The sequence below is a fragment of the Panicum virgatum genome, chromosome 9N (assembly GCF_016808335.1).
Source record: "Panicum virgatum strain AP13 chromosome 9N, P.virgatum_v5, whole genome shotgun sequence".
Taxonomy (NCBI): domain Eukaryota; kingdom Viridiplantae; phylum Streptophyta; class Magnoliopsida; order Poales; family Poaceae; genus Panicum; species Panicum virgatum.
In genome coordinates, this window is record NC_053153.1 from 65,974,783 (window position 1) to 65,995,495 (window position 20,713).

The following is a 20,713-nucleotide window of genomic DNA, read 5'->3' on the forward strand; positions in this document are numbered from 1 at the left end:
GTTTATTTGTAATTAGATAGCTATGGACCGCTTATTTGTATCCGATGTTTATGATTGTGGTAGGTTACTTGTCATTTGTTTTTATAGATATTATTTATGTGAACTTATTATGTTTGTGGGTTCCATAATGCTCGTGAAATAAGGGAAGTTCTTGCGATTTTTTTCCGTGATTTAATGAAGGACAAGTAACGTGCGGTAGGAGTTAGCGGCCGAGATCTTGCCGACGATGATGACGAATACACGCTCGAATAGCTCAAAATAGGTCTCTGCAAAAATAAAAGTCCGAGAAAAAAAGGGGGGGGCCTGTCGCCCGTTGGGGGGGCGACAGGTCCCCCGCCTTTTTTTTCTCTCCAGGGACTTCGTTGCAAATTTGAAAAAAAATTTACACATTGGGTCTGTCGCCCTATGGGAGGGCGACCGGGGTATATTTTTGAAATATTTGAAAACGGACATATATTTTTGAAATTTTAATTTTTAAAAAATATAAAAAAGAAAAAACCGCGAATGGTAAGACACTGAGTAGGCAGGCCTTTCTCGCGCGCTGGGCCAAGCTGGGCCTTCCTTTTTTTGATAGGCCTTCTGGTTTGCTTTCCTATGCTGGCTGGCCCTGTTCGACGTGGAAGCAAAGAAAACATCCGGCTGCTCTCTCTCCCTCTCTCCCTCCCCCTCTCTCTCGGCGTTCTTTCTTAGCGGCGGCGACAGGGCGAGTGCCGCGGTGCCGCCGCCCTTGGCAGTCCTTCGTCGGACGCTTCGCCGGCCAACAAGGGTATGTCTGCCCATTCCCTTCCGTTCCTTTTTGTGATGTGGGAAATCGAACACCCAAACCCCCTATAGTATTCTGTTTGTATTTCGGATCGTATACTGGGTCCGCCCATTGTTCTGGTCCGGTTCCATTTGGCTCAAGTTCTTCAGTGCGCCCAAGATCTATCTTCTTAGCTGACGCCATTGGACCGGGATCCAAGGCCCAAACTATTTTTGAAATTTGGGAGTTCAAGTGTTCAACTAAACCCCCAACATTCATGCCACACAACAAGTCGGGGTCCACACCTAGTAAATTTCATTTTGTTTTCCTATCAATGCCGTGCTTTCATCTGGGGCAATTCCATCTCAGTTTGTGGCTGTTATATTCTGCTGAACCCGATATTTTCTCCAGGCAGCAGAGCGTTGGTCATCCTGGTCCTGGAATATGAGAAGATTCTTCCCATTCCGCTCGTTTACAAGCAGTACCGGGAATGGTAAAGCAGCACAGGCAAATGATGCCATGAACGAGAACAAAGTTGATGAAGGTGGAACCAGCAGGGCTTCCCGATCTCCTGGTGCACGGTCATTCCGATCAAGAAGCCGCCATGGTGCATCGAGGAATGAGGAATCTTCCCATCCACAGCTCAGGAGGTCCTTTTCATTTTCATCATCAGCAATTGATCGGTCCTTGGATGAAAGGATGATATCACGTGATATTCCATATTCGATGTCCAATGATTCTGATGCGCCTGGTCATATCGGCGAAGTGGAGTAAGTAACCAAAGTTCACATTTCACCTATACCAGCAGTTCAAGTTTGTTCAAAAAAAAAAAAAAAAAACTAGCAGTCAAACAGTTAGAACTTTCACTAGTATGTTAATGGATTCTAGCAGTCAGCCAGTCACTTCTTTCGGGGAAAAAATAAAAAGGAGATAAAACACCATGAATTATTTTCTGTAGCTGCTTGGACATTTATTTGCAACTGATGTTTGTTATGTGGACTAAATTTGATGACATATCATCTTTGTCGCGGAGATAAGCTGCAGTAAACATTCAGCTTGCTCTTTTAATTTAATCTGTGTGTTCTATAATATTATTGTTACAAAATCTCCTTTGGGACTTGCTGTTATGATAATAGCCGGTGCACCTTACATGGATGATATTTTATTCAGCATGGCTGTAGATATCACTAAGAAAGGTCATTATCAGGTGCTACACATGGTCTCCAGAAAGACACCTCAGCAGAAGAGAATACACAATAAAGGTCCCAAATTCACATGGATTCCAGGAAGCTGACTCATCTCATTCAAGATGCCATTCATGCTCAACAGGGAATTCCCCTGTCAGTTCTCCTGTTGTGTTAAAATGCAGGCCTGCTAGGTTGACCAATTTATTGAATAAGAATGAAGTGCTAGATCTGTACATCGATGGCGAGCAAGAAGTTACCAGATTAAATGAGAGACAGAACCAGAAATTCCCCACCAGATCTACAGCTCCATACTTGGGACAGGGACGGCCACCACGGCCACATTCTACAGCGCCATCTTCACCAAAATTGCGTAAAGAGATTATTGAAAGCCCCTCCAACATTGATATTGATGATGCCTGGCACTCCCAACTTGCTCATGGTGGGGCTAACGGCACCTGCAAGGTTGCATCTATGTGTCATGGAGGTGGCCATGATGCAAGACATTTTAAAGTATGTTCTCAGAAGCTTTCACATTTTGAAGAGCCCAGATCACAAACTATGACTTCTGTGGAAGATATTTACGAGGACTTGCAAGATGTACGACCTCCATCTCCGTTCTTCTACAGCTCTTCAACGGATCCTGTTTCTAGTGCTACCTCAAGATACTTTGCTGCAGACATTAGTTGTCATGAGGAGTCTCATGATGCTCATGATTTCAGATTGGAACAAGAGACTGATGAAAAGTTGCTTCAAAGAGCTAAAGAAGTTGATGCGTGCTTTATGCTTTCTCCAATGGAAAACAGTAAGCTTAATGCACTCAGGGACAAGAGGTTGGATTCAACTGAAATGTTGCAACTCATCCAGGGTCTGATTGAAGATAGAAAAATATTGGCATCTGAATTATCTTCACAGATTAAGGCACGTCTTACTGAAAGATTTGCAACCAAAGAAGAATATAAGAGATCTAAGTTAGAATTAGAAACTAGAAATAGAAGGCTGGAAAAGGAGAAGATAGACATACAAAGTAACTTGGAGACAGAATTGGATAGAAGGTCAAGTGATTGGTCAGTCAAGCTGGAGAGATTTCAATCTGAAGAACAAAGACTACAGGGAAGGGTAAGAGAGCTTGCAGAGCAGAATGTGTCATTTCAGAGAGAAATTACTTTGCTTCAATCCTACAAAGCTGATGCTACTAGTAGGATTAAAAGTCTAGAGCTGCAAAACAAGCATCTGGACAATGAGTTACAGAAAGTAAAAGTTGATCACGAAAACATTCACAACTCCTTAGTAGAGTCACATGATAAACTTGCTCAAGCTATAGCGGAAAGGGATAAAATCCGAGAATTTTTAGAAGACAAAGAGGAGGCCAATAAAGCGTTACACAAAATTATTGCAAGATTACAAAGGGCATGTAACGAACAGGAGAAAACAATAGCTGGCCTGAGACAAGGATTCGGCACCGAATTCGAAAAGAGAGCTGCTGGAAATAGTGATATGATAAACAGAATGCTAACGGAGCTTAACAGACTTACTGGGGTTGAGCAAAATCTGAGAAAAGAAATTCAATCCTGTACCCTTGAGATGGAGTCTCTTAGGCAAGAGAATATAGGGATTTTAAATCGGTTGCAAAAGAGTGAAGATGGAGTGATTTTTTCCACAATTCGTCTTGACCAGGAGCTTCATGCTAGAGTGGAAAGTCTGCAGACACAAGCTTTATCATTACTTGATGATGCTAGCCAACTTTGTGCCAAGTTGTTGGAATTGATCAAATCAAAGAGTAGGAAGAACAGTGGTGATGTTGATGCATTAGTAGTCATTGAGCATACTCTAAAGTACCAGACCATGAATGGAGGAATTGAGAATGTAAAACAGAGGCTGCGTGCAATCAAATCCCTGCTGATGGAGAAGCAAAACAAAGAGACTAGGCAGAGTGCTGGAGATTGTCTTCTGGAACAAGAAAAGGTATCCAAGGTATGACCTATCTTTGAGGTTCTTGTTTAGAAATAATATCGTGGTCTTGATATCTTAACTCTTTAGATGTTGTTAATGATATTATGACTTTCATTTAGAGAATATGACAAACATTTTCTTGTAAGTAATATTGTAATAAATTAATACTGTGTTTTTTTTGTACAATATGAAAAAACATTTCTGAGCATGGAGCAAGTTGCCGAGACAAAATTATAACTTGTGAAACTGAAGCTATTATCTGAAACTCAAATCAATCTTCGTTTTTTGTATTATTTTATGCAGGATGACATTGAAATTAGGCTAAGAGAAGAAGCTATGATCAGTAGAATACTGAAGGAGAAGCTAGTGTCCAAGGAACTAGACATTGAGCAATTGCAGTCAGATCTAGCAGCTTCAGTTAGGATCCAAGATGTAATGCAAAATGAGATCCAGAGACTTCAAGATGAACTAAGTTGCCTTACACACAAGTCCAAGAATTTGGAAGTTCAGGTGACCTGAAAACCCTGCCCCCTGAAGAGTTTTTTTTTCACAGTATGTCTCCCTGTCAAATGAATCTTAGGTTGTGCCACTGTATGCATTATTTGTCATTCTGACCAGTCTTCAACTAATATCATCTAAGAAATTCATAAAATATGTTGTTTCTATCTTCATCCATTATTATCCTTCTAGAGGTGGACAGTCAAATATTTGCAACACACACACTGCCGATATTGTACGCATGCCCATGATTCCAATGCCATTTTTGGTTTCAACTTTGCACATTGCAGGTTTCAAAGAAAGATGGGACAATTAACCAGATCGAGCAGGATTACCAGGAATCTGCCAAGGAACTGCTCTTCGGTGCATGCTCAAAACAGTAAGCGATGAAAGAGATGTCTCATGGCAGGAATCAAAACAGCTGAAAAGAACTGTCAATGGCTTGCAAAATGAAGTTGCTTGGCTGAAGCAGAAGATTAGATCGCTTGATGAGGATATAATGCTTAAGGAGAGCGAGATACTGCTTCGTGACGGTGAGATTTCAATATTAAGGGACAGTATTGACAAACCGTTTGACATCTGCAGCCCTCGGTCCATAAAGCAGTTTGGCTTGGAGTAAATTTGCACAGAACAAATAGCAGAACTTGATTTTGAAGATGTTATTTTCCTTTCTGTACAAAGATAATAGCTTTTACCACTCTTTACATAGAGTTCAAATACTTGTGAACACTGAACCACGGGTCATAGCCGTGCTCGTTTAGCCAATACAGTATATTCTGCATTTCAGCCACTCTTGCCTTTTGGTTTCATGTTATTGCTCTGTTGCACGCAAGGACAACCCAGGGGACGCATCAATCCTTTCGGAACCAATAAAAGGCAATTAGTGTTTCCATGCTCCTGGAAGGAGTTGCACATTTCTTGAAATGGTTCAACGCGTGAGCAACTAGAATGAAACTGTTTCTGCTCTCAAATTCACACAATTATCTAAGAGTTAAGCATAAAATTATATCTCAAAGCCATTCTTCACAAAAGAAATGCATATTGTTTAAAGAATCAAATGGAAAAGGTGGCATTGTATCTTGTACATACATCACATCGAAATATTTCTTTCAAGGTTACTAATGTTAATACAATTTTACAGTCAAGTCTGTATGCCTGCGCTCCTGAGATCCTCCACATTATGCTTGTAGTCAAGCTAAAGAAACCTGTCACTGTTGAAGTATTCGTACTGGTCTGTGAGGCCTTGGTGCTGAAAAATGTAGAGGGTACATTTTTTTTAATCATAACACTGAAGGTTAAATGACATGATAAGTTTTTATGATGTTTTTGGTGTTATCGTATGAAAACATGAAAATGAAGACTGATCCAGCATACAAAATGATGGAGGATAACCGGGCTTGCTATGTGGCATCAGAAAAGTTTCTATATCTACTTTTTAACACAACATCTATAGTTCTATACATGGTTCTCCATTCTTTGCATGATCATGAGCAGGGTTTTATTTCCCAACCGGAAACCGGTTACCGCCGCCCTCCGGTACCGGTTTACCGGACCGGTTAGGCCGGTAACCGGTGGAAACCGGTTGAATTCAAATCCAAATTCAAATAAATTCAAATTTTCCCGTGCAACCGGTTCCGACCGGTTTACCGGCCGGTTTGACCGGTTTACCGGCCGGTTTTACCGGTTTACCGGTCGGTTTGACCGGTTTGAAATTCAAACGCTCCCGTGCAACCGGTTTACCGGCCGGTTTTACCGGTTTACCGACCGGTTTGACCGGTTTACCGGCCGGTTTGATCGGTGGGCCTTCATGGGCCGGCCCATTTTTTTTCTTTTTCTTTTTTGATTTAACTTTAAATTCCCACAAACTATACTAAATGAATGAATTTTTGAGAAAATTTGACACCATTAGATTCATCACACCTTGAAGTATTTTTAGGAATTTTTTGGGAATTTTTCATTTTTTGAATTCAAATTTAAATTTTGAATTTTGGCCGGTTGGGTACCGGCCGGAACCGGAACCGGACCGGACCGGTTTGACCGGTAACCGGTCAAACCGGACCGGTTCCCACCGGTTAGGTTAACCTTGATCATGAGATGCTTAAGAAAATGAATCATAGTAATTGTGTAACGATGCCAGCAAAAATTCATGAGCCAAACTAACTGTGCAAAACGAAATAAGCAACACAGACCTTTTAACTTAGGACCTGCATCGGAAGTCTATGCGCAAAAATAATTAAAGAAATCACTGTATTAATAGGTGCATGCATAAGCACATACCATTCGGGTTTCCCTGCTCATAGAAACACTTAAACAGAGCCACTGCCTCTTCAGGCATGATCCCTCCAGTGCATTTGAAACCTTTTGGTTTAGGGGGTTGGCTCCTAGCAAAACAAAAACAATGTCAGCCATACAATTTGTTGGTGCCATAAAACCATGCATCACATCACAAGAACGAAAATTGAAAGGTCAAGCAAGTTCAACTTTGCGTTAAATGTGACACTGTACGCAGCACTTTGAAATACCAGCACAAATGAGAGCACGAAATTAACATGCTCTTATGAATATGTACAGCTTTACGAGCATGTTGCGGCATGCTGCCTTTTATTTACCCTGACAAATCATCTGACGAAGTAGAACCCTGGTGCAACGACATGATCGAGCCACATCCTCCAAATTTGTCATTGGCACAACCAAAGTATACTTCTCTTATTCCTAACCAAAGAAAGTGAAACAATTAAAATCACAAATAGTTATACTACAGAGCAGCTTACACTGGAGAATATATGATTCAAACACTTTGGAATTCATACCAAGGATCGACAATGCCGTTGCACACATTATACAGGGTTCACACGTGACATAAAGGTCGCATCCTGCGAATTTCTCCGCCACCTGTGCCTGATCAAGACCCATCTTCTGCCACTCCCGAAGCAGGACATCGATGGCTTCCATCTCAGCGTGTCTGGTAGCCTGGCAGTACGAACAATCACAAGGTAAAATGACACAGGCGAAAGAGCACAGAAACACTGTAAAACAGACATCTCCTGGCTCCAGCAAAAACGAGATGAGCAGACGTACATTTCGAGTGGCATTCGTCCTGTTGCTACCAGAGGACATCACCTTCCCATCCTCAACAATCACACATCTAATATCGGCAAAAGGTAATTAACAAGAACAAAACCCCGCAGTTAGCAGTTCGCACACATGGAGTTGGGAAAGGACTGTGACGGATGAATCCAAACAAAAGCGTACCCTACAGGGACCTCGAGGTTGTCCAGCGCGAACTTGGCCTACACAACAATCGATTAAGTCGAAGCTAAGCACCGGAGGCCAAATCATACGTGCACCAGTTGCAAGATGAGCAGGATTAAGCAACCGTACCTGCTCGAGCGCCCGCTCCATGAACGCCGCCGGCGCGGCCATCCTTCGAAACGGCCAGCGAGAAGCCGGATTGCAAATCCAAGCGGAGGCTGCGGAGCAAGCTCGGTGGAGCGGCCCGGCAATCGGCGGGGGAGCGCGGCGGCGCAGCGATTCGGCGGCGCCACCGGCTTGACGCGGGTGGGGTGGGCTGAGTTCAACCTGTCAACTAGGTCTCCAGAGTGCGCGCGCGCGCCCTCTCCTCCTCGGCGTCTATTGAGCCCGTGGGCCGTGTGGCCCATCACCGTCCCCTCCTCTCTCACCGTCACGACAGCCGGCGCCTATCTCCGTTTTCCCCCTCCCACCGACGGCGAGGAAGATGAGCGGTGGCGCGAGGAGGGTCCTGGAGGCGTGGAGGCTCGGGGTGTTCAGGTACGGCGACGCGCTCCAGCTCCAGGAGCGTCTCGTCGCGGACCGCAAGGCCGGCCGCGTCGGCGACATCGTGCTGTCGCTGCAGCACCCGCCGACATACACCCTCGGCAAGCGGCGCGAGAAGGCCGAGCGCAACCTGCTCACCCCGGAGGCCGAGCTGAGCGCCCTGGGCGCCGAGCTCCACCGCACGGAGCGGGGCGGCGACGTCACCTTCCACGGGCCGCGGCAGGCCGTGCTGTACCCAATCCTCTCGCTGCGCGCCCTGGGGCTCGGCGCGCGGAGGTACGTCGAGGGGCTCGAGTCCGCCATGATCCAGCTGGCGGCCCTCCACGGCGTGACCGCGCGGCCGGGTGACCCCGGGGAGACCGGCGTCTGGGTCGGGGACCGCAAGATCGGCGCCATCGGGGTCAGGATCTCGTCCGGGTTCACGTGGCACGGGCTGGCCTTCAACATCGACCCCGATCTCGGGTACTTCGAGCACATCGTGCCGTGCGGCATCGCCGGCAAAGGGGTCACGTCGCTGCGGCGGGAGGTGCCGGACGAAGTGGAGCTCCCTACCGACGAGGCCATCCATGACCAGCTTGTCCGGTGCCTGGGGAGAACTTTGGGCTTCACCGATGTGGAATTCAAGGACGATTCTGAGTGTGGAGACATGATTGGCGCAGCTCAAGATGCAGCTACGCAATCCTGACGCGCGGTTCAATCTGTATGCACTCTGCAATCGGCATCCTTCAGAATGTCCTCGGATCAATTTTTGGAATATTTTTTCATCTGGTTGTGTTCAAGGTACTCCTGTGTATCTGTGTATGTACGATAGAAGGTAGCAGGCTTTCCTGCAATTCTGCAGCTAGACAGCTTGTACATTGCACCATGGAATTAGGCACGCACAAATCTGTCTGTACTTGGTGATAGAACAACAGTAACACTTAATATGCTCCAGCCATTGTTTCGGAGTTTGGAATTTTGAAATCGTTAGTGGTGGTTAGTGGAGATTGAATGCAGTTATCAATTGTTGATGCTGAAATTTGTCTTCATCATGTTCTCTGAATATGCGAGGTTTAGTTTTTCACTTGACATCTTTTCTTCTTCATCTGTTCGGCTGCACTGATCTTATTTCGGCTGATTCACTGTAGCTATACCACGTGTAGTTGCTACAGTAAGATTCACTGTAGCTATCCGCGAAAACTTTTTGTATCTTGACTGCTAATTTAGAGTATTAAATAAAGTCTAATTACAAAACCATCTGCAGGACTCCTAGTAAATTCGCGAGATCAATCTAATGAGGTTTTTAACCGCACGATTAGATGACGGTACTGTAGCATCACTGTAGCAAATCATGAATTAATTACTGCCATTAGATTCGTCTCGAAAAGTTACACTCATTCGTAAAAAGTTTTCGCAAATAAACTCCGTTTAGTACTTCATACATACATTTGTCTTTTTGTGAAAAAAAATTTCGTGGTGTTAACCAAACGCGGCCCATCTGCGAATTCTACGGGGGCTGGGCGGCTCTCTTAACTGTGGGCCTCGTTGGGCTCATCAGTGGGCTGTGGCTGTTGATCCGTGGTTGTTTTCAGACACTGAACATGCAGACTTTTTTTTGTTTCATATGATAACCCTTTTTCCTATTCCAGCATCTGTAAAGCACTAAATCCTAGTAGCTGTTTCGACAAAAAACCAGGGCGGTTTGAAAACCCGAGTTCTGAAAGAACAACATGAGGAATCAAACTCATGTGAATCTCTGCATCACTTTGCTTTTTTTAACTATGTAAGGTGACCTTGTTCTTAATTGGCTTCTTGATCTGGGCCTGGGGCTGGACATCCTGAATTCATGCGCACCTGCCTGTGATGGTAAATTACAGAGTAGTCACTATATCATGTACCTCCTTCATGATACTGTTTTTTTTAAAAAAAAACGCCTCCATGATACTGCATACGCGGAGCGCACAAATATGGCTTGGAGCCTTGGAGGAAGATAGATTGTGCTAGACTGCTCATCCTAGTCCATGGTCATATTCATCAGGGGGGTTGGCCTTTACATGTCTTTTTAAACATACACAAGCTTTGCACCATCACCTCTGCAAAAAGAAAATTATTTGTGGCCATGCTGCGTCTTTGTCTAATTCGGCTCCCCTTTTCAGTTTTCACCCTATGTGCTCAGATTGTAATCCCACTTCAAAGTTTGCAGGGAACAGGAAAATTTTCTTCACTCTATACGAACAAAGGCCTGAACATACATTAGTTACCGGAACAAAATTAGTGACACAGCATGCCGAGATGAACTGGATTTAAATTAGCAGTGGTATGTCGATTCTTGAACCAAGAGAACAAAAGTAACATGCGAATCTCTAGTACTCTTCGGCACGTAAAGCAACAAAAAGAAAAAAAGACATCTGTATCATATTAGTTTCTTGAAGTAAAATCAATTGCCTTCCACTGATCAATTTACAAAAAATGGAAGAACCTGATAGACCCAAATCTGCCTGCATCTACCACTTCTTCCGGCACCGCGCCGGCGCCACCCGCGTACGCGTCGTGGCACTCGGTGCTGCAGGACGCCGGCTTCTGCTCCACTGCGCCCGCACCCCACGGGTACGTCTCCGACCGCCGCAGAACGGGCGGGTTGCTGATCTCCGGGGGCGTGCCTCGCCGCGGCGCGGCGCTGGAGGAGGGCGAGCCGCCGCTGGCATTGGGGGCCGCGGCGGCGGCGGCGGCGGCGGACGGCGGTTCTTGCGCCGCCGGCCCGGACGAGGAGTCGAAGCAGATGGAGACGGCCTTCCCCGACGAGGTCTGCAGCTGGAACTCGGAGGGAGAGAGCGGGAGGAAGGCGCTGTTGCACGAGTGCTCGTTGTAGTAGGTGACCGCGTACAATGGCGGGTCGCTGTGGTCCTTCTGCTGCACCTGCTTCGTGGCCGGGCAGTTCATGTTGTCCTTGTAGGTGCATCTATAGTAGTATCTGCAGCAAAGGAGGGGGGAGGAAATCAAACATATGAGCGAAATGGCCATGAAAAGATCCAGCTTTTCGTTTGGCTTCAAACATTTCTTCAAATTTGTCTGTGTATTACTGTACGGCCGATTTGGATGCGGCGAAAGGAGGAAAGTCAAAGAAGGTTGGCTAATAAAGGTGGATTCTTTGCCCGTCAAGGTAGATTTCTCAGAGCACGGGCAGATGCAGAATTTCTTTCTTTTTTTCAGGAACAAACGAGGACGAAACGAAACAAGACAGAGAGATGCTCATCCGTTCGGACCTGGGGAAGTTGGTGTTGTTGATCTTCTTCTCCCCGTACTTCCTCCATTGGTGGCCGTCGTTGTGCGGCGCGAAGGTGTCCACCTTCCTCATGCGCTTCTCCTTCCTGCCAAGATTTCAATTTTTTCCCCCACAAGGCCACAACAGAAGGAAACACAAATCAGGCGCCGCCCACTTTTAATTGAACCGCGGCAACAGCAAAGATCATCCAGAGAAAACGGAAGCCCCTGCGGCAGTTACCTCGAATTGATCGGCGACTGATGCGAGGTCGGCGCCGGAGACATTGTTCCCGGTAGAAGAAGAAATCAAGAAATGCGGGGAAGGGGAGGGGAGCGAGGGCGGAGAGGACGCGGCCGGCCGTGGAGGAGAGAGCAGGCAGGCCAGAGCGCTTTTAATTCGGAAGCGTACTTGACCAGCCTCTCCAGGCAGCAGACGAGCACCCCTTTTTAGCTTCGCTGCTTAACAGCTTAACAACACATCAGAGGAAGAGAGAGGGAGAGAGAAGATGAACTCCATAATAATTGAACCCTCGCGGCCATATAAAACTGCCCGAAACCGAGACCAAGAACGATGCAAAGATTATCTTGGCCTCCGGGCGTATCGCTGTCACGTGCCCCCGCGCACCGACGGGCGACCCCCCTCCCTGACGAAACTTCCCTGAGCCTTCTCCAGAGCCCCCAGGCCCAGCGCAGCAGTGCCGGAGCCGGAGCAGCGTACAAGTGGCCTCGGATGATGTGTCCCCGTGTTTGTTTATTGCCCTAAGCACTGTCATCGATCTCGCAACTTGGGCTAAAAACAAGCCTCCGGCAGTTTTCAAAAAGGAAAAAAAAACTCCGGCTGATCGGAACTCGGCGTATTTGTGTATATATATCTTTTTTTCCGACTGGACCGGTTCAAAATCTTGTTTCCGAAATGGAAGTTGAGGTGGTGGCACATGATGGAGAAAAAGAAAGAAAGAAAAAGAAAAGGAGGAACCAGTTGGGCTTGACCTGATTGATGCCTTTCCCTGGCGGAGGCCAGAGGAATCGTCTCGTTGCTTGGGAACGAGGGCGACTAGCTGCTGCTGCTCTCTGCTGAATGCTGCTGATACCTACCGCGCGTCCCGATGGAGAGGATCGCCCGCCGGGGTTTTTTTAAAAAGACCTGCACATGCCGGAGGCCAAGTTGGGGCGGCAAGGAATCTCTCCATTGCTCGCTTTCTTCCCGCCGAGTTTTTTTAGGACCATGGACGTGAGCTCAGCCCTGATGTTAACCCGCTCCCACTGGGTCTTAGTTAAAACCAACCCCGGCCACCGGCGATTGGATCGCCGGGCGGGCGCCCGGTCACCCACGCGGGCCACTAGTTAAGCTTAGTGCAATCCCGCAGCTGGGACGATAAGCTTAGTGCCAGTGGTTGATTTGGCCGTTGATGCGCGCATCGAGCGGCGTCCATGACGCGGTAAAAATGATGCCGAGACGCGCGGAAGCGGTAAAGAAAAACGGAAGCTGGAAGAAGAAATGTTGAGAGGAACGCACTGCGCCATCAGTTTTTCTGTGCGGTGAAAATGACAGCCACGGAGATAATTAATTTAATTAATCTATTCGGGTGGATGGACGGGCGCGGCGGCGGACGCACATGAGCGATGAAACCCTAGCTCCGGGGCCAGCGAAGTCAGAGGAGAAAATGGGGAGGGGACAGGCTAACAGTAAAGTAGCAAGGCCACCAGATGACTTAGTTTAATGCAGCGCATCACTGAATAAGACTCCGCTAAGCAGAAGAGGTCTGACTTTCTACCCGGCCTCGCAAGCCGCTGGGGTTGGGATTTGATTAAGTATCCGGAGCAGTTAGTCCTACTCTTCTCTTCTCTTCCCTTCTCCCCTTGGGATTTACTATATTTACAAATACTTTGAACACCGGTCTACTATACTTGTATATCCGAAAATAAAGAACGCTAGAGGAAGACTGGGACACGCTAGCTAGCCCATTTTATAACGGGCCCTTCTAGAGAGTGGACGGGTATCGCCTCCTGATTGGCTGGATGGTGGGGGAGGAGAGAGGCCGGAGGTGGGGTTGCATGCGATGCGCTCAGCCGCTTCAGCAATCCAGATCTTGGCTTATTCATTGACATGCAGATATATTTATAAATATATACTAAATGCAGTTGGTAAGGCTCTCCGCAGCGGGCTCGGTATGCCGCGCGCTACCCCGTTTACAAAATGTCTTTAGCGTTTTTTTCGCTGCAGCGGGGCGCGCTAAGCGGCTCTGGAAAATGGAGTTCGAGCATCCGTGGCGCGGTACGGACGACTCTGGGAACTGACGCGCGCGGCCCCCTTGTCCTTCCCGCAGTCGTCCCGAACCATACGCCGTCCTCCCGCCCGAGCTCGGCGCCATGGCCACGCGGCCAGAGCTCGGAGCCCACGCGCCATGGGAGGGGGCGGGGAGAGGGAGGGCCTCGAGCCCAATGCCGCGACGGCACTCGCCCGCCACCTGCCATTGCCCCACGCGGAAGAGGAAGGCGCCGCCGGCGCGGGGGCGCGGCGAAGTCGCGCAGCAGGGGCAGGCCAGATCTCCGGGGCCGACGAGCCGCACCGAGGTCTGGGGTGGCGGCGAGCAGGGCCAGAGCAGAGGGCCCGAGCGGTGGGAGCAGGGGAGGAGCTCGGCCGCGCGGAGGAGGCGCGTCCCGCCCGCCGCCGCCGCCGCGAGGGAGCCCGGCGCGCACGGCCCCCGCTCGCCTCCTCCGCCGCGTGGGGGCGATGGCGTCGCGGCCTCCGTCCGGCGGCGGCCCGCCCTGGCCGCTCCGCCGCGCCTAGCCCGCCCGCGCGGGGCTCGCCCGCACCGCGGCGGCGCTGCTCGCTCGCCTGCCGCCCACCCCGCCACGGGCGTTCATCTGCGTCGCCGTGAGGCCGCCGCCAGGGGGGACGGGGCAGCGAGCTCGAGGGCCGCCAGCTCCGGGGCCTCGGCTCCATGGGCGGCGACGAGCAAGGCCAGTGCCGTCTCGCCGGCACGCCGCCATGCCGTCATGCCGCGGCGGCGGCACAGACGCGCCGCGACCGCCCCGCGGCACGCCGCCGGGCCTCGCGCACCCGCCGCCCCCGCGCTGGCGCAGCAGGGGAAGGGAGGGAGGAGGGGCACGCCGAGGCCGCCCCGCCGCGGCCGCCGGCCATCGGCCGCTCCGCCCCGCCGTGGCCGGCGCGCCGATGAAGGGAGGGAGGGAGAGAGGGGCCGCGGTGATGGGAGAGAGAGTGGGGAGGGAGGGGGTAAAAAAAGAAAAAATAATTATGACACGTGGGCCCCACTCGTGGTAGTTGGTATAGAGTAGAAATTTAGAGAGTGAATGAACGTGGAGAAACTGAATATAGAGAGGAGAATCTTGATGACCAGACAAAAATATTTCTTTTGGAGAGTGAATTTAGAGATTGACGAGTGCGGAGAGACTAACGGACTAAACTATGGCGCCGCGGTCCCTGATAAAACGGGAGAAAACAAGCATCGGAGTGTGGCCACAATGAACAACACGATTAACAACCGGGGGCCAAGCGACCCGGGGATAGAAAAAGGCGTGTAGTTTGCGGCCGGCCTACCGCCTACGTGTGCCATCCCAGCGGCTCGGTACGTGACATGCAGCTGCCGGCGTTCCCCGCTCACACACGCAAACCATCTCACCAAAGTTTTCCATAATATAAATCAACTTAAAAACCAATCTGTTGATATTTCCATGAACTGGTCGGAATGGTTGCTGCTTACTAGTATAAGAGATAAATTATCTAAAAAAAGTATTGAGAGATAAATAGGGCGAAAAAGTTGGTGTCAAGTAAGGGACTAAAAAAATTAAATTGGCATGAGAGCCACTGGAACCTAACACTGGAATCACTTAAAGAAAGCTTAGCCTTGGAATATCATGCCATTCACTGTACTTACCTCCCATCTGAAAATATGATAACCCTAGCATAGTCAGAAAGATAACAATAATAAGGTCGTGTTTAGTTTTTTATATGTAAAAATTTTGTGTTGGAATCTTATTAATTTGAAATGCTAATGAAATCTATTTACAAAACTTTTTGCATAGATGAGTTGTAAATCGCGAGACGAATCTAATGATACTAATTAATCTATGATTAATTATAATTAGTGGACAATTACTGTAGCATCACTGTTGCAAATAATAGATTAAATAGACTCATTAGATTCATCTCGCGATTTACAGTCCATTCATGCAAAAAGTTTTATAAATAGATTTCATTTAATACTTCATACATGTGTTCTAATATTCGATGTGACTTTTTTTTCGTTTACGAAGTTGCCTGCCTTCTATGCGTGCCAGTAATGATACGCGTGGAAAAATACTGCGCCCGCCCTGCCGTGCCGGCTGGAGCTCCGGCCAAACGTCAAACCACGAAGCGGACGGAGTTTATGCCCCTGTTCCAAACTTTTTTTTTCAAAAGTCACTATCACATTAAATTTTTTTTACTATTTTATAGTATTAAATAAAATCTGTTTATAAATGTTTTTTTGACAGCTGAGTGCTAATTCGCGAGACGAATCTAATGAGTCTAATTAATTCATAATTTGCTACAGTAATGCTATGGTTATCATATTTTAACTCCAGAATTCTGCAGTTAGTTTTATAATTAATTTTTATTTAATACTTCTAAATACTAAAAAATTCCAGAAACTTAAAAAAGTCCCTGGATGTACGATAGCGCCAAGCTACTCAACGAGAGTAGCCCTCGGAAAATAGCTTTCTTTTTCTCTCTCTCGAGTTAGAGCCGTGACCGAATTTTCGTGGCAAGATGGTATATATGCATCGAACCGTTTCGATTGGTCGAGTCTTTGCTTATCTGAAAAGCACCTTTTGGTTCATTAGTCTTTGTTAAAACTGACCTCTCTCGCGCCCGGCCCGGTGGGCCGCTTGTGTGTTGCGGTCAGAGCAAACGACACGACGCATCGACGTGGCGCGAGCCGGCCGAGTCAGGTCGACGGCCTTTAAGAAGTTGACCCTGCTTTGAAGTTGACCCTGCTTTAGGCACAGTCGTCTTAACTAAGCGCTCGGCCATCGGCCAACGACAAAAAAAAAACACTGCTTTATTAGAAAAAGACACACGATGAGATGAAGACAAATAGACGATGACACAAAACTAAGACACGCTCATCTCTCGTTCCTTGCGCCGGAAAAGATGTGTCCCTGGTCCAAATTTGCAGCGGTCTAGTTAGGTTTTTGGCAAAAAGACGGACACGAATTCAGATGTTTTAGAATCTATTTGGGAGCACTTCAGTCCATCCAAATCACCTCTGCTCCACAAACTCCACTATTTTTGGGCTCCACTCGAGTAATTTTCACTCCATTATTGTTCAAGAGAACTCCACTCTACAAATTTCATAGACCTAATTCCCTCTGCCCCTCCGACCCAATAAGCAAGCAGCGGCCCATCTAAACTCCTCTCACTTTTCACATGGGATCTATTTGTAAGAAATCTTCTACCTCCCTCTTTACCCTTTCTGTTCTTCCTCCCTCCTCCCATGTGTGCCTCGAGGCCCGGCTAGGCACGGCGGAGAGCCGGGCGCGGCGGAGGCCACCACCAACGTGCCCCTTGCCCGCGTAGAGGCCACCGCCGGCGAGCTTCGAGCGAGAAGGAAGGAGCGAGATGGCGAGAAATAGGATGAGCTCGTTCGACCAATTTCACAGAACAAATTTATTCCGAATCTCTCACAAATATTTTTTATTTGGAACCCCTCAATTCCTCCCACTCCAACCAAACAGCTTTATGAATGGTGCTGAAACCGTTCCATCCTATTTCATATCATCCCACCAACCAAATGGCAAATGCTACATAAAATGGGCCGTCGTTGGTCAGAACTAAATTGGGCGCAGCAGCCTTTGAATGTTTCCTGGAACAGCCTTCAGCCTTTTTTTTCCTTTCTTTTTGAGCAAAGGAACAGTCTTGAACTTGGGTTGGGAGTTGGGAGTTGGGACACGGCACGGAAATGCCGCTGCGATTTTCCTGTTGGCGTCCATAGATGCCGGTTTGCCCCGCGGCCGGAAAAATTGGCTGGACCGCGAGGAAGTGGCTTTCGCAGTTAGCGGATCAGGGGATGTTTAGTTAAAAAAAAAACCCAAAAAGTGCTACAGTGGCTTGTCACATCAAATTGCTACAGTGGCTTTTATTCGTAGCGTTGCGTGCACAAGAACACGTGAAAACACTACCCAAAATTCAACTTCCAAAGATTTCTTTGCCGTCTCTTTGTTTACTCATTTCCGCATCAAAAGAGGGAAAGAATTGCTGCACTACACGCGCACAACCCTTTTTCGTGTGATATGAGGTTTTCTAAAGTGAACACGATAATTGCAGGTAAAGTTTGTTCAGCTCTCAGAATTTGCTAGGTTCCCTTGTTCAATTCCAGGGGAAATCTGTGTGTCCCAAACATCGCAGAAAGGAAGTGCCAAAGCTCTGGATAGCCCAATCTGCAATGAGGCCCAGTCACAACAATGTGGCACCTCTCACCTAAACCAGGCTGGGCTGCTGGCCACGCCCCTCCGAGGGCTTAATATTCAGCCCATGGGCCTTTTCGTCGCTTGCCCCGCGGAACGAGCGCGGATCCCGCGTCCCGCCGGTACCACACGGCCCAGCGCGGAAGAAATTGAGAGGAGCACCCGGCCGCGCACTGCCGGGGCCCAATCAAGCGCGCGCGCGCTCGGCTAGCCCTGCTTTTTTCCTTTTCCTTTCCTTTTTGGTCTCATGGTCTGGACAAGAAACGGCGGAGCCTCTTTCGGGCCACAGTGGGCTCCGGCCCCTCTTGCCCTGGATAAATTTTCGAAGGATCTACAGTACACACTATCAATTTGTGATGCATGGTACACATGCATAAAGGATGGTAGCCTATATTTACTGCATACACACTACTCTTACACATTTGCATAGCTGCATGCATCATGCATGTATATTTCCCTATGCATTTTACTTTCATCAAGTAGTTCATTTGCTTTGTTTGGATATTAGTACTACTGTACACCAGCGCTGATCATATTAGTAACAATTAGTTAATCATCAGTTTTGTCTACTTGCCTACTGTAGTTTAGATTTGCTTCTTTATTTCATACTTCTTCTAAAGTCTAAACCTCAAGAGATGCTTCCCCAATAAATCATCTATTTTTTAGTTTGTATAATTCTTATTTATAGCATCAATGTTAATATTATACACTAGGCAGTAGGCACGGGTATACTACCCCCTCCCCAGATTGATGACTAGCTTCGCCACTGTGGACAAGAGACGAGCTACTGCAGTTGGGTATATACGCCAAACGCACTGTACTACGGTACACTTCCAGACTTCCTCCTAGTTGTGACACTTGACACGATCGTCCGGATTCCTTTCTTGAGCTAGCATGTGAGAGATCAGATCTGATGCTCCACGAAGCAGCGAGACGAACAAGCATGAAGAATAAGGGGTTGTTTGGTTTCAGGGACTTAAAAAAAGTCCCTGGAACTTTTTAGTATTTAGAAGTATTAAATAAATGTTAATTATAAAACTAACTGCAGAATCCTGGGGCTAAACTGCGAGACGAATCTAATGAGGTATATTAATCTACGATTAGCGAATGGTTACTGTAGCATCAATGTAGCAAATTATGAATTAATTAGGCTCATTTGATTCGTCTCGCGAAAAAGCACTCAGCTGTCAAAAAACATTTATAAACAGATTTTATTTAATACTATAAAATAGTAAGATTCTTTTTGATGTGATAGGGACTTCTGAAAAAAATTTGGTTCCAAACAGAACCTAAAAACATCTCGTGCCAACGATGTGATGTGGGGAACAGAACATTCTTCAACTATGGGTGTGTTTAGTTCGCGAAAAGTTCGCGAAAAAGTTGCTGTAGCACGTTTCGGCTTTATTTGTCAATTATTGTCCAACCATGGAGTAATTAGTCTCAAAAGATTCGTCTCGTCATTTACAACCAAATTGTGCAATTAATTATATTTTTTAACTACATTTAATACTTCATGCATGTATATATCGTAAGATTCGATGTGATGTGCGTAAGTGAAAAATTTTGGAAATTTTTCGCGGAACTAAACACAGGCTATAGAGGACATGGAATCGATGCTGTCAACTCGTCAACGTCCTCGGATTCTTTACTATCGGGATCCCACGGCTATTAAAAAAAAGGAGAAAACGGACGCTGTGCTTTGAGGCCACGAGGGGGGAGAGTCGAGTTGTTCGTTTGAGATTTGGGAATATATGTTATATTCCCAAATCTCAAACGAACAACTCGACTCTCCCCCCCACGTGCTTGTCCGCCGGCGGCGCACTGAGAGGTCTAGCAGAATGTGCCGTAAAAAGAGCCCCGAAATTGACTGATTAATACAAAGGCTTTCGTTAGTTAGCTCTGGTGGTTGAGGAAAAAAAAAAACTTACCACGCATTGGTCCATCACATTCGTCTGCTTTTGGAGAAAGCGCCCTGCCTATATGATATATCTGGTCGCCATCAGCACACTAATCTATATCCACGAGCTGAGCATACTAGATTTTTCAAACAGCGAAGGCAAATGATCTGATGATTAACCGAGATGGTGATGGGGGAGCAAATGTACTGTTTGGCACTGTAGACGCACTATAGACAGTAAATATGTGAGGGAGCGTGGGAAACGAGGAGGAGGAGCAAATTTGCTCTTACCGTTGTGGATAGCCTGACAGTTACAAACTTCCTCCGCGTCGCACATCCGCTAACCTCGCTGGCCTTTCATCGGTCTCCACACTCGAGGCACCGGGTTTCGTGCAAGGACTTCTCACTGGGAAAATGCTGCCCATTCTCGCTGTCTTGCTGATGTGGGTTTAAAAACCTAAAACCGTTGCTTTCACTGGAAAACTGGATCCAGCACAGCAGGGCCACGGAACACGTCCGTTCGAGTTGGCCTTTTCATTCTCCTTCCGCCTGGCGAGATCTGGAGATTCCGTGCTCCAGCTCAGCGTGACGCGGCAGCTCCGGGTGCATTTTTCTCTCAAGTGGAGTGGAGGCCACATGAACCGGAGCGAGCCCCCTTTCGGAGCGAACCCACATTAATCGTGCACGCATGTGGTACTGGTAGTGGTAGGTTCCAGACTCCAGAGCAGAGGCGGGGTACAGAGCAACCCCGACCGAGGTCGACGACGCGCCTTTGCCCTTTTCCCAACGGGTGCGTGGCGTTCGTCGCATCTGGAAAAGTGTTTTTCTTTTTAAGTAAAATCAGAAAAGTACGCGAGGCTTTTCCGATCGTTTGCCCGGAGAAATGGCCTTGACAGATCCACGTGGTTTCGCCGGCGCCCGCTAGATGCAATGCAA

At 47.5% G+C, this 20,713-nt stretch overlaps 3 protein-coding genes and 1 pseudogene across 3 annotated transcripts; 2 read left to right on the plus strand and 2 right to left on the minus strand.

Annotated features, from left to right (window-relative positions):
- The first annotated feature begins 598 nt into the window (after positions 1–598).
- On the plus strand, positions 599–5,167 carry LOC120690428 (annotated as a pseudogene).
- Positions 5,168–5,362: 195 nt separating this feature from the next.
- LOC120690430 (tRNA-specific adenosine deaminase TAD2-like) lies at positions 5,363–7,945 on the minus strand. The gene is made up of 7 exons (XM_039973068.1): positions 7,759–7,945; positions 7,630–7,667; positions 7,456–7,522; positions 7,188–7,347; positions 6,987–7,089; positions 6,655–6,758; positions 5,363–5,626 (listed from the first exon to the last, which is right to left on the minus strand). The coding sequence occupies exons 1-7, from the start codon at positions 7,798–7,800 to the stop codon at positions 5,586–5,588; spliced, it is 555 nt and encodes a 184-aa protein (XP_039829002.1). The 5' UTR covers positions 7,801–7,945; the 3' UTR covers positions 5,363–5,585.
- A 19-nt stretch (positions 7,946–7,964) lies between these two features.
- LOC120690429 (octanoyltransferase LIP2, mitochondrial-like) lies at positions 7,965–9,156 on the plus strand. Its single transcript, XM_039973066.1, has one exon. The coding sequence runs from the start codon at positions 8,114–8,116 to the stop codon at positions 8,855–8,857; it is 744 nt and encodes a 247-aa protein (XP_039829000.1). The 5' UTR covers positions 7,965–8,113; the 3' UTR covers positions 8,858–9,156.
- A 1,284-nt stretch (positions 9,157–10,440) lies between these two features.
- LOC120692184 (probable WRKY transcription factor 47) lies at positions 10,441–12,620 on the minus strand. Its single transcript, XM_039975426.1, has 3 exons — positions 11,654–12,620; positions 11,415–11,519; positions 10,441–11,122 (listed from the first exon to the last, which is right to left on the minus strand). The coding sequence occupies exons 1-3, from the start codon at positions 11,695–11,697 to the stop codon at positions 10,612–10,614; spliced, it is 660 nt and encodes a 219-aa protein (XP_039831360.1). The 5' UTR covers positions 11,698–12,620; the 3' UTR covers positions 10,441–10,611.
- Between the last annotated feature and the right edge of the window lie 8,093 nt (positions 12,621–20,713).